This window comes from Nicotiana tabacum, chromosome 13 (genome assembly GCF_000715075.1).
Source record: "Nicotiana tabacum cultivar K326 chromosome 13, ASM71507v2, whole genome shotgun sequence".
In the NCBI taxonomy this organism is placed as follows: domain Eukaryota; kingdom Viridiplantae; phylum Streptophyta; class Magnoliopsida; order Solanales; family Solanaceae; genus Nicotiana; species Nicotiana tabacum.
Window position 1 is genome coordinate 26,815,516 of NC_134092.1, and position 19,455 is coordinate 26,834,970.

Below are 19,455 nucleotides of genomic sequence, written 5' to 3' on the forward strand. Positions count from 1 at the left end.
TTAAATGCCGGATACACCTCTAAAACTATAACAAATAGTAGATATAACATATATGAAAAAAGACATCACAATTTGCACGAGTCTACTACATATCGTGTACGCCATAGCCTATTGCACAAGTGGATTCGACATCCTTGACCATCCCAAGAGGCTCTAATAACACGTTATAGTTTGAGCAAGTCATTAATTAAAAATGTAACCAAGATTTGTTATATGGACCCACCTATGAATACGTATCCGATATACATAGAGGTAGATCAGTAGATGAGGAAAAAAATATTATTCAACCAATGTTAATACATACAAACCAATCATTGTTGAATACTTGCTTCAGCTAATTTTTTTAACATAATAAGTTGCTTGTTGTAGCCTTGTAGGCTGAATCTACTTTTTAAGTTTTTTGAATTTTTGTTATACCCATTCTCAACAGATTATGTTTTCAAGTTGAATAATAAAATTTGATACGTGCCATTTCTGCGAAGTTTTAATATTAACTGAGAATTCATGAAATACCATACGCATGTCACTCATTTGACACGTATATGGGGGTAAATAAAGGATTCGTATCACATAAAACTTAACATACTAGATACTAACTAATAACTTGAACTAATTGTTCAGCCAAATGTCAATAACTTGAATACACAACATCAAACATAAACAAGGCGGCATAAATGTCTACCAGGGAATGCAATGAACAAGTACAGGATTGAGGATCTAAACGAAAAAGGTTGTCTAGTCCATCCTTCCCTTCAAGATCTTCTCTGTCACTTCAGTTGGAGTACTGCAACCACAAATAAGATACAGAGAACAGAGACATTAACTCGCTTTAACTCATAATATATCATGAAGTATTACTAACCCCACAGGCTCCATTACCAATCGAAACAAATGAGATAACGAGAGGCATAAAGGTATGTTTTAGCTTGGAACTTTAGTGATCCACCGGAATTTAAAAATGTAGTTTTAAGCATGAAAATTGACATCAGAAGTCCTTGATTTGGCAAAAAAACCGTTTCCCTCAATGCCTCACTTATGGAATATTTTTTCGCCAAATCAAGGAGGCATTGAACATAATAAATGACGGACTTGATTTTAAACATTATATAGCAGTTGTTAAGCACAGGGATTCCTGCAGTCATTTACTCTATAGGAAAGCAATCAAAATCCGGAGCATCTGAACACTTACACAACATAAACATGTCCTCCCCAACCACTTAAACAATCACGGTCTACTGATGATATGAGGGCCTGCGAGATGGTCTCAAACAATTCTTCCGGTCCCTGAAATGGTAGTGTTACGGTAAGGAGTCAATAATCTCCATAGAAATCAGACATAAACGCATAACTATGACACAAGTATTGCAAACAAATGATAGCAAGAAAATTCTTTAAAGGATGTAAAGAAAACATGGGACTGAAAGATCTGAACCGTGAGAGCGACTCGGATAATGTTACTAATGATGGACTATTGTGATGACCCAAAAGGTCATCTTAAGTTTTAGAATTCGAATTTGCGCTCTTAAGCCTTAAAAATCTCATTTTTACCCTCCTCGATTTGCGTGCGCAGTCCGGGCAGGTTTTCGGAGAGCTTTTATGTTGAAAACTAATAAAAATAAGAATTTTTGCCTTAAAAGTTGATTTTAGTTGACTTCGGTCAACATTTTTGGTAAACGGGCCCGGATCCATATTTTGACGGTCCCGGTAGGTCCGTATCGAATTATGGGACCTGGGCGTATGCCCGGAATTGAATTCGGAGGTCCCTAACTTGAGTTATAAATTTTTAATGAAAATTAAAAGTCTAGAAATTATTTGTTTTTAAGAATTGATTGATATTTGGCATTGTTAGTATCGGGTCCGTATTTTGGTTCCGGAGCCCGGTACAGGTTCATTATGATATTTAAGACTTATCTGTGAAATTTGGTGAAAAACGGAGTTGATTTGACGTGATTCGAACCTCCAATTGAGAAATAGAAATTTTAAAGTGTTCTTGAGAATTTCATTTGATTTGGTACTAAATTCGTAGTTCTAGGTGTTATTTTGGCGATTTGATCGCGCGAGCAAGTTCGTATGATGTTTTTAGACTTGTGTGCATGTTTGGTTTGGAACCCCGAGGGCTCGGGTGAGTTTCGGATAGGCTACGGAGTGAGATTTGGCTTGGAAAACACTGTTGGGCATCTGATATTATTGCAGGCCTCTAATCTCGCATTTGCGAGATCAGGCATCGCAATTTCGACCTCTGAGAGGTTCGCATTTGCGAGCTTCTCATCGCAAATGCGAAGAGAAGTTGGGCCAATAGTTTTCGCATTTGCGAGTTTTCGTTCGCATTTGCGAAGGGAGTCGGGGAAGGGCAGTGATCGCAAATGCGATCATTTAGTCGCATTTGCAAAGATACAGTGGTCGCAAATGCGACACTTTTCTCGCATTTGCGAAGGCAGCGGGACTGTGAAGGGCATCGCAATTGCGAGTGTTCCTTCGCATTTGCGAGCTTCGCATTTCGCAATTGCGACACCGGCAGCTGAGTAAAAGGGACTTAGACGGAATTTTTCATCCATTTTTCATATTTTCAAAATCCTCAACCTTAAGAGGCGATTTTTCAAAGACCAAATCTTCCCCAAATCAAAGGTAAGTGATTCCGAACTCTTTTCTTTCAATCTTTTACATCTTATAACAAGATTTCAACCTAGAATCTAGAATTTTTATTGTGAAATTCTGATTTTTGGGTAGAACTTAGGAATTTCGAAATTTGAAGATTTAGACCTCAATTTGAGGTCGGATTCCAAAACTAATTACATATTCGGGCTCGGGGTGAATGGGTAAAAGGATTTTGGTCTGAACCTCGGGTTTTGACCAAGCGGGCCCGAGGTCGATTTTTCGACTTCTTGGAGAAAAATTTGGGAAAATTTAATTTATGTAATATAATTGATTTCTTAAGCAATATTTGATATTATTGAGTCATTTTGAATAGATAAGAGTGGTTTGGAGGTGAATTCCAAAGGAAAAGCTGTGATTGAGAATTAAGTGGCCTTCGGAGCAAGGTAAGTGTTGTGTCTAACCCTGACTTGAGAGAATTAGGAACCTTAGATTACTTGCTAAGTGAAATTCATGTAAGCGGCGTATATGTGAGGTGACGAGTATTTATGCGCCGCCAATTTTCCTGTTTTTCCATGTTTCTCACTTTTTCTTATATTGTCTCATTCCTATGCCTAATTGCTATGTGTCATACTAGTGTTGATAAATTGATCGTCATTATCATGCTTACGGATTTTCTGGTGATAATTGAATTTTTATTTCAAAGTTGAGATTGATGTTATGGAATCAAATGTTGAAGTAAGGTTTGTACTTGTTATTCTATCTCCCTGTTGTTGTTTATGCATTGCATTATGGTAAGGGAGAGTGTTAATGCACAAAGGGTGATGCCGTGCCATATTGTGAGTGTTAATGCACGAAGGGTGATGCCGTGCCATATTGGGAGTATTAATGCACGAAGGGTGATGCCGTGCCATATTGTGAGTGTTAATGCACGAAGGGTGATGCCGTGCTATGATATGAGAGTTAATGCACGAAGGGTGATGCCGTGTCGTTTCTATTAATTTTATGGTGAGATTGAGAGTAAAAGCACGAAGGGTGATGCCGTGCATTTTTCCTTACTGTATTCACTATTCCTGTTGATTCATGATATATTGTCTGCTCCGGTGATCATTCTGTTGTAGTCCTTTTATCTTGTATTCCCCTCAGTATGTTTCCCTCCCGACATTTCCTGTTTAGTTCTTCATTTCTGTTATGTGTATATACACTGTTAAATTGTACAGGTTGATTTGTAGGTATCTTGCCTTAGCCCCGTCACTACTTCGTCGAGGTTAGGCTCGACACTTACCAGTACATGGGGTCGGTTGTATTGATACTGCACTCTACACTTTCTGTGTAGATTTTGATACTGATACCGGCTTCAGTTGATCGAGATTTTACTATTGGTCCGCTGTCCGGAGACTCAAGGTAGATCTGTCGGTGTACACAGACCTTGAAGTCCCCGTCTATCTTTTCTGTTCTACTGTTTCTTTCATTCAGACAGTTGTATTTCTTTCAGACTATTACTTGTAGTAAATTCTAGAATGCTTGTGAATTGTGACTCCAGATTCGGGTGGTAGTAATTAATACAGTTTTTATGATATTCCGCACTTATTATATTTCATCTTAGTTAAGTATTGTTAATTACTGAATGGAAATAAGGAATTGGTTTAATAATTCTCTAACTTTGGCTTGCCTAGCAAGTGAAATGTTAGACGCCATCACGGTCCCGTCGGTGGTAAATTTCGGGTCGTGACAGTTGGTTTCAGAGCCCTAGGTTGCCTAGGTCTCACGATTCACGAGCAAGCTTAGTAGAGTCTGGAGGATCGGTACGGAAACGTCTGTGCTTATCTTCTAGAGGCTATGAATTTTAGGAACAAGTTTCACTTCTATTCTTCTCTGTCGTGCGATTTTGCTTTCTCAATACTTATTGAACTCTTCTACTCTTATTCTTTCGCAGATGGCGAGAACACGTACCGCTTCCTCAGCTGAGCAGCAGCCAGAGCCTCCAATGGCAGTTCCTACGCGGGGCAGAGGTCAAGGCCGAGGCCGTGCTAGAGGCCGAGGCAGGGGCAGGGCTCAACCTAGAACCCGAGCAGCAGCCCCAGCAGTGGAGCCTCAGATAGAGCTTGACGAGGAGGTTCCAGCCCAGACTGTTCCTGCCGGACCAGCTCAGGTTCCGGAGGGGTTCATTGCTACCCCAGTACTTCAGGACGCTTTGGTCCGTTTGGTGGGCCTTATGGAGTGTGTGGTCCAGACTGGCGCATTTCCCATGGCACCGGCAGTCTCTCAGGCTGGAGGAGGAGCCCAGACTCCTACCACTCCCGCTCCGGAGCAGATAGCTCCCCAATATCAGGCTCAGCAGCTTAGCCAATCGGATTAGTTCAGCCGGTTATTGCGGCACAGGTCGGAGATGGGCAAGCTATGTCTTCTGAGGCTTTATGGAGATTGGACAGGTTTACCAAGCTCTTTCCTGTTCACTTCAGTGGTACTCCTTCAGAGGACCCCCAGGAATATCTTGACAGCTGTCACGAGGTTCTACGAAACATGGGTATAGTGGGAGACCAATGGGGTCGATTTTGCTGTATTTCAGATGACTGGTTCTGCCAAGAAATGGTGGAGAGATTACTTGTTGACCAGACCAGCTGGGTCGCCTGCTCTTACTTGGGACCAGTTCTCTCAGCTCTTCATAGAGAAGTTTCTGCCTATCACGCTGAGAGAGGAGCGTCGCCGTCAGTTTGAGCGTCTCCAGCACGGCAGTATGACTATTACTCAGTATGAGACCCGTTTTGTGGATTTGGCCCGCCATGCCATTCTTCTGCTTCCCACCGAGAGAGAGAGGATGAGGAGGTTTATTGATGGACTTGCTCAGCCTATCGGATTGCAGATGGCTAAGGAGACTGGGAGTGAGATTTCTTTTCAAGCGGCTGCTAATGCTGCCAGACGGGTCGAAATGGTTCTTACTCAGGGAGGTCAGGGGTCTGACAAGAGACCTCGTCATTCCGGTGAGTTCAGCAGTGCCTCATCCAGAGGCAGGAGTACTTTTGGTAGAGGCCATCCTCCCAGGTCGTTTCATTCAGCGCTTCGGGCATCCCACGGTGCCTCAGGTGGTCATGGCCCTCAAATGAATTATTCCGACCTGCTAGTCTACAGTGCACCACCAGCTCCTATTAGTGCACCTCTACTCCAGAGCTATCAGGGTGGTTATTCGGGTCGACAGGGTCAGTTTCAGGGTCAGCAGTCAGGTCAGTTTCAAGGTCAGCAGTCACCTCAACCGAGGTTATGTTATAATTGTGGTGATCCGAGACACATTGCTAGATTTTGCCCTCGAGCAACGGGCAGCTCACAGCATCAGAGTTCTCGTGCCATGGTTCCGGCACCAGTTTCTGCACCATCTGCTCAGCCAGCCAGAGGCAGGGGTCAGGCAGCCGAGGTAAAGGCCAGACTGTTAGAGGTGGAGGTCAGGCCGTTAGAGGTGGAGACCAGCCAGTTAGAGGCCGTCCCAAGGACGTAGTTCAGGGTGGTAGGGCCCAGCCCCGGTGTTATGTTTTCCCAGCCAGACCTTAGGCTGAGTCATCTAATGCTGTTATCACAGGTATTGTTTTAGTTTGCAGTAGAGATGCTTCAGTTCTATTTGATCCGGGATCTACTTACTCTTACGTGTCATCCTATTTTGCTTCCTATTTGGTTGTGCCCCGTGATTCTTTGAGTGCTCCTGTGTATGTGTCCACACCAGTGGGAGATGCTATTGTTGTAGATCGTGTTTATCGTTCGTGTGTGGTCACCATTGGGAGTCTTGAGACTCGTGTAGATCTTCTACTTCTTGACATGGTTGATTTTGATGTCATACTGGGTATGGATTGGCTGTCACCTTATCATGCTATATTAGATTGCCACGCCAAGACGGTGACCTTAGCCTTGCAGGGGCTGCCTCAATTAGAATGGAGAGGGAATCTTGGCCATTCTGCCAGCAGGGTTATCTCTTATGTGAAGGTTCGGCATATGGTCGAGAAGGGGTGTCTAGCTTATTTGGCTTACGTCCGCGATTTTAGTGCGGAGGTTCCTTCCATAGATTCGGTGCCGGTTGTTCGTGAGTTTCCAGAGGTGTTTCATGCAGACCTGTCGGGGATGCCACCCGACAGGGATATTGATTTCTGCATTAATTTGGCTTCGGACACTCAGCCTATTTTCATTCCGCCATATCGCATGGCCCCACCCGAGTTGAAAGAATTGAAGGAGCAGTTGCAAGATTTGCTTGATAGAGGCTTCATTAGACCTAGTGTCTCGCCCTGGGGTGCACCTGTGTTGTTTGTGAAGAAGAAAGATGGATCGATGAGGATGTGTATAGATTATCGGCAGTCGAACAAAGTCACCATCAAGAACAAATATCCATTGCCGAGGATTGATGATTTATTTGATCAGCTTCAGGGTGCCAAGGTGTTTTCAAAGATTGATTTGAGATCTGGCTACCATTAGTTGAGGATTAGGGCATTCGATGTTCCTAAGACAGCTTTTCGGACTCGGTATGGGCATTATGAATTTATAGTGATGTCATTTGGGCTGACAAATGCCCCAGCAGCATTCATGGATTTGATGAACCGGGTGTTCAAACCCTACTTGGATTCCTTTGTGGTTGTGTTTATTGATGATATCTTGATCAACTCCCACAGTCGAGAGGAGCATGAGCAGCACCTTCGGATCGTTCTTCAGACTCTGAAAGACAGCCAGTTATATGCTAAGTTCTCAAAATGCGAGTTTTGGTTGAGTTCAGTTGCTTTCTTGGGTCACGTTGTATCAGCAGAGGGTATTCAAGTGGATCCTAAGAAAATTGAGGCAGTCCAGAACTGGCCTAGACCCACATCAGCTACAGAGATCCGTAGTTTCCTGGGTTTGGCGGGCTATTACCGTCGATTTGTGAAGGGGTTTTCATCCATAGCAGCCCCGTTGACCAGATTGACCCAGAAGGGTGCCCCGTTCAGGTGGTCAGACGAGTGTGAAGCGAGCTTTCAGAAGCTCAAGACAGCTTTGACCACAGCACCGGTATTGGTGTTACCCACAGGTTCAGGATCTTATACAGTATATTGTGATGCATCTCGTATTGGTCTTGGTGCAGTATTAATGCAAGATGGAAAGTAATTACATATGCGTCGCGGCAGTTGAAGGTTCACGAGAAGAATTACCATGTTCATGATCTAGAGCTAGCAGCCATTGTTCACGCGCTGAAGATTTAGAGGCACTATCTTTACGGCGTGCCATGTGAGGTATTCACTGATCATCGGAGCTTGCAGTATTTGTTCAAGCAGAAGGAACTCAATTTGAGGCAGCGGAGATGGTTGGAGCTATTGAAAGACTATGATATCACCATATTGTATCATCCCGGGAAGGCCAATGTGGTGGCCGATGCTTTGAGTAGAAAGTCAGTCAGTATGGGTAGCCTTGCATATATTCCAGTTGGTGAGAGACCGCTTGCATTGGATGTTCAGGCCTTGGCCAACCAGTTCGTGAGGTTAGATGTTTCTGAGTCCAGCCGTGTTCTAGCTTGTACAGTTGCTCGATCTTCTTTGTTTGAGCGCATCAGAGATCGGCAGGATGACGATCCTCATTTACTTGTCCTTAGAGACACAGTGCGTCACGGTGGTGCCAAGCAGGTTACTGTTGGAGATGACGGAGTTTTGAGGATGCAGGGACGTATTTGTGTGCCTAATGTGGATGGACTTCGTGAGTTGATCCTTGAGGAGTCCCACAGTTCCCGGTATTCTATTCATCCGGGCGCCGCCAAGATGCCTAAATTGCCAGCAGGTAAAGTGTGAGCATCAGAGACCTGGTGGTTTACTTAAGAGGTTAGATATTTCCTGAGTGGAAGTGGGAGCGTATCACTATGGATTTTGTTGTTGGGCTCCCACAAACTCAGAGGAAGTTCGATGCAGTTTGGGTTATTGTGGACAAGCTGACTAAGTCAGCGCATTTCATTCCTGTGGCAGTTACCTATTCCTCGGAGCGGTTGGCAGAGATTTACATTAGTGAGATCGTCCGTCTTCACGGTGTGCCCGTGTCTATCATTTCTGATCGAGGTACGCAGTTTACCTCGCACTTTTGGAGGGCAGTACAGCGTGAGTTAGGGTACGCGGGTTGAGTTGAGCACAGCATTCCATCCGAGCGTACTATTCAGATCTTGGAGGATATGCTCCGCGCCTGTGTTATTGACTTTGGAGGTTCTTGGGATCATTTTTTGTCGCTAGCGGAGTTTGCCTACAATAACAGCTACCAGTCAAGCATTCAGATGGCTCCCTATGAGGCATTATATGGTAGACGGTGTAGGTCGCCAATTGGGTGGTTTGAGCCGGGGAGGCTCGGTTATTGGGTACAGATTTAGTTCAGGAGGCCTTGGACAAGGCCAAGATTATACAGGATCGACTTCGCATAGCTCAGTCCATGCAAAAGAGTTATGCCGACCGTAGAGTTCGTGATGTTGCATTCATTGTCGGAGAGAGAGTGTTACTTCGGGTATCACTCATGAAGGGTGTAATGAGGTTCGGAAAGAAGGGCAAGTTGAGCCCTAGGTATATCGGACCTTTCGAGATTCTGGAGAGAGTGGGAGAGATGGCTTACAGGCTTGCGTTGCCACCTAGTTTAGCAACTGTTCATCCGGTATTCCATGTGTCCATGCTTAGAAATTTTAATGGCGATTTGTCTCATGTGTTAGATTTCAGCTCTGTCTAGTTGGACAAGGATTTGACTTACGAGGAGGAGCCGGTGGTAATTCTAGCCTGGCAAGTTCGCCAGTTGAGATCAAAGAGTTACCCTTCAGTTCGAGTGCAGTGGAGAGGTCAGCCTATTGAGGCAGCTACTTGGGAGTCCGAGTCCGATATGCGGAGTAGATATCCCCACCTTTTCACTAGCCCAGGTACTTTTCTATGTCCGTTCGAGGACGAACGGTTGTTATAGAGGCGGAGAATGTGATGACCCAAAAGGTCATCATATATTTTAGAACTCGAATCTGCGCTCTTAAGCCTTAAAAATCACATTTTTAACCTCCTCGATTTGCGTGCGCAGTCCGGGGAGATTTTCGAAAAGTTTTTATGTTGAAAACTAATGAAAATAAGAATTTTTGCCTAAAAAGTTGATTTTAGTTAACTTCGATCAACATTTTTGGTAAACGGGCCCGGATCTATGTTTTGACGGTCCCGGTAGGTCCGTATCGAATTATGGGACCTGGGCGTATGCCCGGAATTGAATTCGGAGGTCCCTATCTTGAGTTATGAATTTTTGATGAAAATTAAAAGTCTGAAAATTATTTGTTTTTAAGAATTGATTGATATTTGGCATTGTTAGTATCGGGTCCGTATTTTGGTTCCGGAGCCCGGTAAATGTTCATTATGATATTTAAGACTTGTCTGTGAAATTTGGTGAGAAACGGAGTTGATTTGACGTGATTCGGACCTCCAATTGAGAAAATAGAAATTTTAAAGTGTTCTTGAGAATTTCATTTGATTTGGTACTAAATTCGTAGTTCTAGGTGTTATTTTGGCGATTTGATCGCGCGAGCAAGTTCGTATGATGTTTTTAGGCATGTGTGCATGTTTGTTTTGGAGCCCCGAGGGCTCGCGTGAGTTTCGGATAGGCTACGGAGTGAGATTTGGCTTGGAAAACACTGCTGGGCATCTGATATTATTGCAGGCCTCTGATCTCGCATTTGCGAGATCAGGCATCGCAATTTCGACCTCTGAGAGGTTCGCATTTGCGAGCTTCTCATCGTAAATGCGAAGAGAAACTGGGCCAATAGTTTTCGCATTTGCGAGTTTTCGTTCGCATTTGCGAAGGGAGTCGGGGAAGGGCAGTGATCGCAAATGCGATCATTTAGTCGCATCTGCGAAGATACAGTGGTCGCAAATGCGACACTTTCCTCGCATTTGCGAAGGCAACGGGACTGTGAAGGGCCATCGCAATTGCAAGTGTTCCTTCGCATTTGCGAGCTTCGCATTTGCAAAGCTCATGTCGCAATTGCGACACCTGCAGCTGAGTAAAAAGGGACTTAGACGGGATTTTTCATCCATTTTTCATATTTCAAAACCCTAAACCTTAAAGAGGCGATTTTCCAAAGACCAAATCTTCCCTAAATCATAGGTAAGTGATTCCTAACTCTTTTCTTTCAATCTTTTACATCTTATAACAAGATTTCAACCTAGAATCTAGAATTTTTATGGTGAAATTCTGATTTTTGGGTAGAAATTAGGAATTTCGAAATTTGAGGATTTATACATCAATTTGAGGTCGGATTCCAAAACTAATTACATATTCGGGCTCGGGGGTGAATGGGTAAAAGGATTTTGGTCTGAACCTCGGGTTTTGACTAAGCGGGCCCGGGGACGATTTTTCGACTTCTTGGAGAAAAATTTGGGAAAATTTAATTTATGTAATATAATTGATTTCTTAAACAATATTTGATATTATTGAGTCATTTTGAATAGATAAGAGTGGTTTGGAGGTGAATTCCAAAGGAAAAGTTGTGATTGAGAATTAAGTGGCCTTTGGAGCAAGGTAAGTATTGTGTCTAACCCTGACTTGAGGGAATTAGGAACCTTAGATTACTTGCTAAGTGAAATTCATGTAAGCGGTGTATATGTGAGGTGACGAGTACTTATGCGCCGCCAATTTTCCTGTTTTTCCATGTTTCTCAGTTTTTCTTATATTGTCTCATTCCTATGCCTAATTGCTATGTGTCATACTAGTGTTGTTAAATTGATCGTCATTATCATGCTTACGGATTTTCTGGTGATAATTGAATTTTTATTTCAAAGTTGAGATTGATGTTATGGAATCAAATGTTGAAGGTTTGTACTTGTTATTCTATCTCCCTGTTGTTGTTTATGCATTGCATTATGGTAAGGGAGAGTGTTAATGCACGAAGGGTGATGCCGTGCCATATTGTGAGTGTTAATGCACGAAGGGTGATGCCGTGCCATATTGTGAGTATTAATGCACGAAGGGTGATGCCGTGCCATATTGTGAGTGTTAATGCACGAAGGGTGATGCCGTGCCATGATATGAGAGTATTAATGCACGAAGGGTGATGCCGTGCCATATTGTGAGTGTTAATGCACGAAGGGTGATGCCGTGCCATGATATGAGAGTTAATGCACGAAGGGTGATGCCGTGCCATGATATGAGAGTTAATGCACGAAGGGTGATGCCGTGCCGTTTATATTAATTTTATGGTGAGATTGAGAGTAAAAGCACGAAGGGTGATGCCGTGCATTTTTCCTTACTGTATTCACTATTCCTGTTGATTCATGGTATATTGTCTACTCCGGTGATCATTCTGTTGTAGTCCTTTATCTTGTATTCCCCTCAGTATGTTCCCCTCCCGATATTTCCTGTTTAGTTCTTCATTTCTGTTATGTGTATATACACTGTTAAATTGTACAGGTTGATTTGTAGGTGCCTTGCCTTAGCCTCGTCACTACTTCGTCGAGGTTAGGCTCGACACTTACCAGTACATGGGGTCGGTTGTACTGATACTGCACTCTGCACTTTCTGTGTAGATTTTGATACTGATACCGGCTTCAGTTGATCGAGATTTTACTATTGGTCCGTTGTCCGGAGACTCAAGGTAGATCTGTCGGCGTACACAGACCTTGAAGTCCCCGTCTATCTTTTCTATTCTACTGTTTCTTTCATTCAGACAGTTGTATTTCTTTCAGACTATTACTTGTAGTAAATTCTAGAATGCTCGTGAATTGTGTCTCCAAATCCAGGTGGTAGTAATTAATACAATTTTTATGATATTCCGGACTTATTATATTTCATTTTAGTTAAGTATTGTTAATTACTAAATGAAATTAAAGAATTGGTTTAATAATTCTCTAACGTTGGCTTGCCTAGCAAGTGAAATGTTAGGCGCAATCACGATCCCGTCGGTGGGAAATTCCGGGTCGTGACAACTATATCATCTCATTGATATTGGAGACAATTGATTCATGCAAATTTTAGTGCCACCTTAACTAACCACCCAATTAAAGAATGAAAAAACCTCATTCTAACAGACTAGAAGCGCAAATTACACAAGAAAGAAAAAAACCCAAATAAATGTTTTTCATTAAATGCATGTCCAGCAAGTCAAGAACCGAAGGCAGAAAGCAAAGTCCAAATTTTGAATCACTAGAGCAATATCAAAGAAAGGAGAGTCAAGATATCGGGATAATTCTCCAGCGACCAGTTTTTATAGGATCTCAGAACTTTTGAAACATTGATGCATTATTGACTCTTTCTATGGGACTGTCAACAAAAAGTCTCAAAAAAACACATATTTTTCACGCTACATAATTTTATTGGCGTCAACAATTGAGAGCTGAATACAAGTTTCATGTGCTGAAGCAAAAAAGTATTAGCACCCAATTAAAGAAACGTAGAAGATCAAGCTTTCTCCTATTCTCTTCATAAAGCTATAAAAAAAGTCTCAATTTCTAAAGCATGGAGACATGTAGTTATACCATATATCGTTACTTCATAACTAAAGCCATTTGACAAATTTAGCTAGAACGAAGCTATGTTACATATTTTTAGTCCTATGTTTGACACTCTCATACCGTTGCAAACTAACTTCAAAATTGCAGTGGCGAAAGTATTCTACTAACAAATAATTGATGAAAGTGCACTTATCAAAATGAATTATAATAGTGATAATAATTGGCGGAAGTGAGTCCATGGATAGTGTATGATCTACGGAGTGTTCTATGTAGTCTGATCTTGGAAAAAACACTCCTTGAGGATTTACACTCCTGGAATACTGACATCTCCACTATTGACTGGCCAAATTTATTTCAGCTTATCAATGAGCAAAAGGTTTTGTGGATAAGACAGGACGCCTAGCTACAGCAAAGCAACAAAGAGATAATGCATTACTTCACCACCCATCATATAAAACATTGCCTACACTTTTCTTAAATCAGCACCATATAGAACATAAACTAAGGGGAGCTAAAATTATTTTCCCTAAGCATATGCGTTTCAGCTGAAATAAGACTTCACCACCCATCATATAAAACATTGCCCACACTTTTCTTAAATCAGCACCATATAGAACATAAACTAAGGGGAGCTAAAATTATTTTCCCTAAGCATATGCGTTTCAGCTGAAATAAGCATCATGTAAATGTCATTTGAGCTAGATTATGGAATATTATACTAAGTTATATTGAGATGAGTAACAAACCATGTCAGGCTTGAACATGGCCTCGCATGCACCATACAGAGATTCTGAGGCAGTACCAGCAACGACAAAATCTTTGGCAAGCTCCCTGCGCATAATGTGTAAGTAGCCATATCATAAGCAAAACATTGTAGGGAAAGCCTCTCAAAGTGCACAACAAAAATTAACTTGAAGAAGTAGAAAGGTCAACATACTTTGCTCCAATAGAGTCCATTGTGCAAATAAATGGCTTGTCATCATCTCCTAATCCAGCAATTACAGGTTGGCAAAAGTATGGACCAAACCTAGATGGAAACCAAATTCAACACGCAATTATTAGTAGAACCATTATAGAAATAGTGCCATACACACACATATAAACATAGCTATTTTAATAGGCCTTTTTCCAATAAAAGAGACAGAAGAGACAAGGTAAGGCAGCCATTGAGTTGAGCTATTAAAGCCAAACATCCCACACTCATCATTGAAAGGAAAAAATAAAATCAAGATCCAATGAATTGTCTACTGATCGGTGTTGTCAAAGGCGAAAGCTCTAAAAAGCGCTCTTGGTCTCTTGAGGCTTTAAGCGCAAAGCGTACTTAAAGTGTGGGCTTTAGTAAAAAAAAGTCGCAATGGCGGAAAAAAGATAAAAATATATATGTAATCAAGAACAAAGTAACAAATTCATTTATAATGCTTCCCTTAGTAGCTAAAACACATATTTTCGATTATACTTGTTGTTTACTACCACTTGATTCAACAGAGAACTCATGGGCTATGAGGTCCACGCCTTAGTGCTTGCCTTACACTAAACGCAACTTAAGCGAGGTAAAGCGCCCATCTTGAGCTTTTCTGAGCTTCAGGGCTTAGGCGCGCCTTAAATGAGCCTTTGACAATACTGCTACTGATTCAAGCTTAAAATGGTGGCTCGAGTTTGCAGCCTCAAAAGTTGTCAAAACTTGCAGAAAATTGGGTTTCATGTCGAGATCAAACTACAATTTGCCTACTACGTGGGACTTTTGCTCAACTTGATCAGATACTTAGGCAAGGGAATGGGGCAAAAGCAGATCGGAAGTGTCAGAAGATGAATATCAGTTTACATGGACCAAAAGATTTTAATTTATAGAGGAGAGAATATCTGTCAGTGTTTTCAATGACTTGCAACTTATTTCAGCAAGTATTATCCCCAGCAAGTCATTGGAAAATATTGACACAATCGTAATATCTGCTGCAGATATGTTTTAGTATGGATGGAATGGTGGTAAAGAAATAGTATAGCCTTGAAGGCCCAGGCGTAGAGGACGAAAGACAAAAATGCACTATCTCGATGTTTATACACATTTTTAAGTATTTAGTAAACCTTCACCCACCAAAGTGATCAAATTGCTTTCCAGTCTTGGAGGCAGTCACCTTTCAAGTTTATGCCAACTCTCAACAAAATTTATTCATACATGAACAGTGCATGAAGTCTCTTTAGGAAATAACTAGCCACAGGACATATAAATAGTAATAACCTTTTCTCATAAAGAAGAGCAGATACAAGGCTGGCAAAAGTCTCAGGCTTCATGTCCCTCTCTTCTCTAAGTTGATATAACTTGTGACGGAACACTAGCCGTTGATACCTTCAGAAACCGATCAAAGGTATATATCAGTGACATAATCAAAACGAAACAAATCAATAAAGAGATTATGTCCCTCCCCATCCCACATCCCAAAGAAAGCAACACCAAAACTGAAAGAGTTAAGCTTGACATAAAATTTGTCTCACTCTTCGTTCCAAATTAATGCATCCCTCCTATATGTGAACAAGCACTTTAATAAGTCGTTCAAACTCAAATTCGTTTGGGAACTCCTATAGCACCTTATATTTCACAATACCACAAAGATGACTCAATATCTTGATGTCATTCACTTAATGCTCATTTGGTTTGCTGTTTAAGAGAAAATAACCCTGTTACAAGATTTTGCATTATTAATACAAAGGTTTTGTATAATATGGGTCTAAGATGAACTTAATTGGAGCAGCATGTAAAGTGAGGATTCATATAGCCAACACAACTTGCTTCGGATTGAGGCGTAGTTATCATCGTAATACAAAGTTTAGTTTCTCATATTAAACTTGTAGTACTAATACAACTTTGCATAATTAATATTGTGTTCAGTTTCCAGTATATAAGTCCATCTATGTAATACTTGCATAACTTATACATGAATTAATGTATTGTTTTATAGGAGACATAATCTGGAATACAAATCAGTGTCTTAGTAATTTCAAGATAAAGCTAATTCATGACTTTGAAAGTGTAATCTCTGCATAATAAACCATATATTATTGTTCGTAGTATAACAATTCATGTTTTAATATTCACCCAAACAATAATACCAATATTATAAATTGATCCCTTAATTCATTCATGCAATTCAAACAAGTATAAACCCCACCGTAGTTCTCTTTAATATTTTACATCCTTCTCTAGGCTCAAAACATAACTTTTACAACATCAGAGTACAAGGTCAAACTGCATACGGCACTTCTGCATCACATATCTTTTGTACATTGAATGAGTTTGTTCGTTCCGCGAATAGGATTTGAGGAGGCAAAGTTTTATGTTCTCTTCCGTAACGTATTTATATTTTGGTTATTAATTTACAGAAAAGGTCTACTTAATCTCCCACAATATGCATGGTGGATCATGAGAAAATGATAATATGATAAGTTTATCTCTTCTCCTGAACAACAAGGATCTGTGTCGTTGGATTGATTTAATTCTGTAAAAATCTAATCCGATTAGCACTCAAGCATATATGCCAAGACCGACACATGCAAATAGCAAATAGCAAAAGAAGAAGAACATAAAAGAAAAGGGATTGGAATTACAGTGTTAGGACATCGGTACCCAGCCCGGAAAGGCCAATGAAAACCTTATCGTGGATTCTGAATATTCTTTGAAAATCAGTGGCGATTGTCTGCAGCTGCACACCAAGTCTCCGGTCACTCGCAATTGCAAAGCAGTTCTTCCCCACCATTGCCACTAGGGCACTTCCATTGTACTCAAAGATCTATACATATACATCACCATAATCAATAACCCACAATGCAAATAATACATTTTTAAGTTTCTTTATCTCTACTAAAACCAATTCTACGGCTAGATCACAAAATCCTCGCCTTAATCCCTAAATAGTTGGGTTTAGCAAATGAATCCTTTGTGTCATTCTGCTATATTCGAGCCCATTTCAGTTTTTTTCTTATCTACTGTATCTGAAATTTGTGCAAAAAAGCAACCATGATAACACATAGTTAAGTGTTGTATCTCTATTAAAATCAATCAATCAATTATTCTCAATTTGTTTATACACACCACCATAACCAAACACGTAATATTAGTAACCCACTTCACAAAACAAAATTCAATAGTACATACTTCAGTTACTTTTATCTATATCAAAATCAATGGACTACCCTTATTGACTAATTGAGATTGCATATCCGAATCCTCAGTGCCCATTCTGCTATCTGAAATTCATCCATAAAAGATAGGCAGAGGCGGATCCAGGATTTAAACTATTTGCGTTCAACTTTTAAGGTTCTTAGCATTGAACCTATCGTATTTTTAAACTTATGGGTTCAGACGTACCATATGTTGTAATTTTAGTGAATTTTTACGCATAAATTTATGCTTCTCGTCGAATGTACAAGGTTCAGATGAACCTGGCACCGCTACTCTACATCCGCCCTTGAAGATAGGTCCAAAAATCCATCTCTGATAATACATATTTCAGTTTCCTTTTTTTTTACGCCAGTCAAAATCAATCAATCAACTACATCTCGATCCCAAACCATTTGAAGTCAGCTATATAAATCATCTATATCTGTTCCGTCTCTAATCAAACCCATTTCAGTTTCTTCTTTTTCTCTTTCTCTATCAATATCAATAAATCAACTAAATCTTGATCCCGAACTATTTGAGGTAAACTCTATACATCCTCTATATCTCTTCCGTTCTAATCAAATACCATTTCAGTTTCTTGTTTTTAAATCAATACTATCTAAACTTTCTGCATTAAAGCTAAGTCCATGAAACCAACTTAGATAATAAAAAAGTTTTAAATTTTTTTTTTTTTAATCTCTATCAAAATCAATCAATCAACTACATCTCAAACTCAAACTAATTGGGTTCAGCCATATAAATCCTCTAATTTATTCCATTCTAATCAAGCCCATTTCAATTTATTTTTTAAGGAAAAGAATCTCTACTATCTAAAATTTCTGTGAAAAAGCTGGGTTTACAGTTAGGTTTAGGAGAGTGATGAGACAAGCTAGGGTTACAAACATCTGTGTATACTCTCTACAGATACGAGGAAGAAGAAATACTTACCGACATTCTGGGACTGAAGAGAACGAGGAAACGAACTATGTTGCGGGAAGGTTTTTTGCTCTGAGAACCTGTGGAGTGAAAAAAGGAACAGACTTTTGTTATTGGTTTTTCTTGAACAACACTTCAAGCGCAGGGAGGTTTTTGTGTAATTTCTGATTTTTCTTTCTCGGTTTGCCTTTGGTAAATTAAACGGATTGGGGTTTAACTTATTATGAAATTGTTGATTCTTTATGATTTGAATAGAATAAAATAATTCTGCAAAAATTTACACTTATTGTCACATTTTTTACTTATAAAAATAAATATTGATTTGATATAAATTTTAAGAAATTAAATTTATAGAAAAATTTGACAATCGTATAAAATTGTATGTTATCAAAAGTAAGAAGACAGTCTGTTGAGATTAGAGGTGTTTAACGCGCGGGCTGGGACGATCTGTACATGAAAAAAATCAGCCCGTCCGTTAAACGTTACGAGCTGTTAGCGGGTTGTACTTTTTGGGGTTTTTTTTTTGTCCGTCCGGGTTCGGGCTTAGCGGGCTAGACCGGGCCGGGCTATTTTAATATTTTTTTTAAGTAAATTTTATTTTTCTTATTCAATTTTATTGATACTTAAGTATTTGCAAACTTTTAAGGGTTAGAATTAAACTTTGAAGTTTAAAGTTTTAAATTTGAATTTTGAATTTTAAAATTTTAAAATTGAAATTTGAAAGTAAGTGGCTACAAAAAATTATTTAATAAGACCAATAGGCAATATGTAAGGATCAAGCTCTCAAGGCTTTCATTTGATATTTTATTGAATAATATATCATACTTCAAATTAAGTTGTAAGTTCTTTTTTTATTTTTTTATTTTTGAACTTGCAAATTAAAAATTTACAACAATTATAAAAAATAAGAAATAGTACATCACATGCTTTGTATCATTTTTGTAAGTTCATCCATGTCAACATGAGGTTCTTGGTTTCTGGCAACGGTCCAGAAAATTTTTTAAAAAAAAATTATAACGGATACTAGGTTGAACCGGGTTGTAGCCCGTTAAAAACTTGTTAACGGGTTAGCGGGCTTAGCGGGTTCCGGTGCACCAGTATAAAAAAAAACTGTTCGTTTGAAACCCGCTCCCCGCCCAACCCGTTCCAGCCCGCCCCCAATGCTACAGTACCGGGCTGACCCGGGCTGGATTGTAAACGGGTCAGCCCGACCCGATTAACATGTATAGTTGAGATTAATCTAAATGAAAAACTACTAAAATATTACTTCGTTAGGACAATGTTATTTAGGTTATGTAATAAAATCAAAGTTAAATTCAAAGATACAGCTTT

General features: G+C 40.1%; 1 protein-coding gene across 1 annotated transcript; it reads right to left on the reverse strand.

Moving 5' to 3' along the window:
* Positions 1-471: 471 nt before the first annotated feature.
* LOC107826949 (proteasome subunit beta type-3-A) lies at positions 472-18,275 on the reverse strand. Its single transcript, XM_075227840.1, has 7 exons — positions 18,136-18,275; positions 16,635-16,816; positions 15,271-15,378; positions 13,972-14,061; positions 13,781-13,865; positions 1,190-1,284; positions 472-784 (listed from the first exon to the last, which is right to left on the reverse strand). Exons 1-7 carry the CDS (start codon positions 18,139-18,141, stop codon positions 736-738), a joined length of 615 nt encoding a protein of 204 aa, XP_075083941.1. The 5' UTR covers positions 18,142-18,275; the 3' UTR covers positions 472-735.
* Between the last annotated feature and the right edge of the window lie 1,180 nt (positions 18,276-19,455).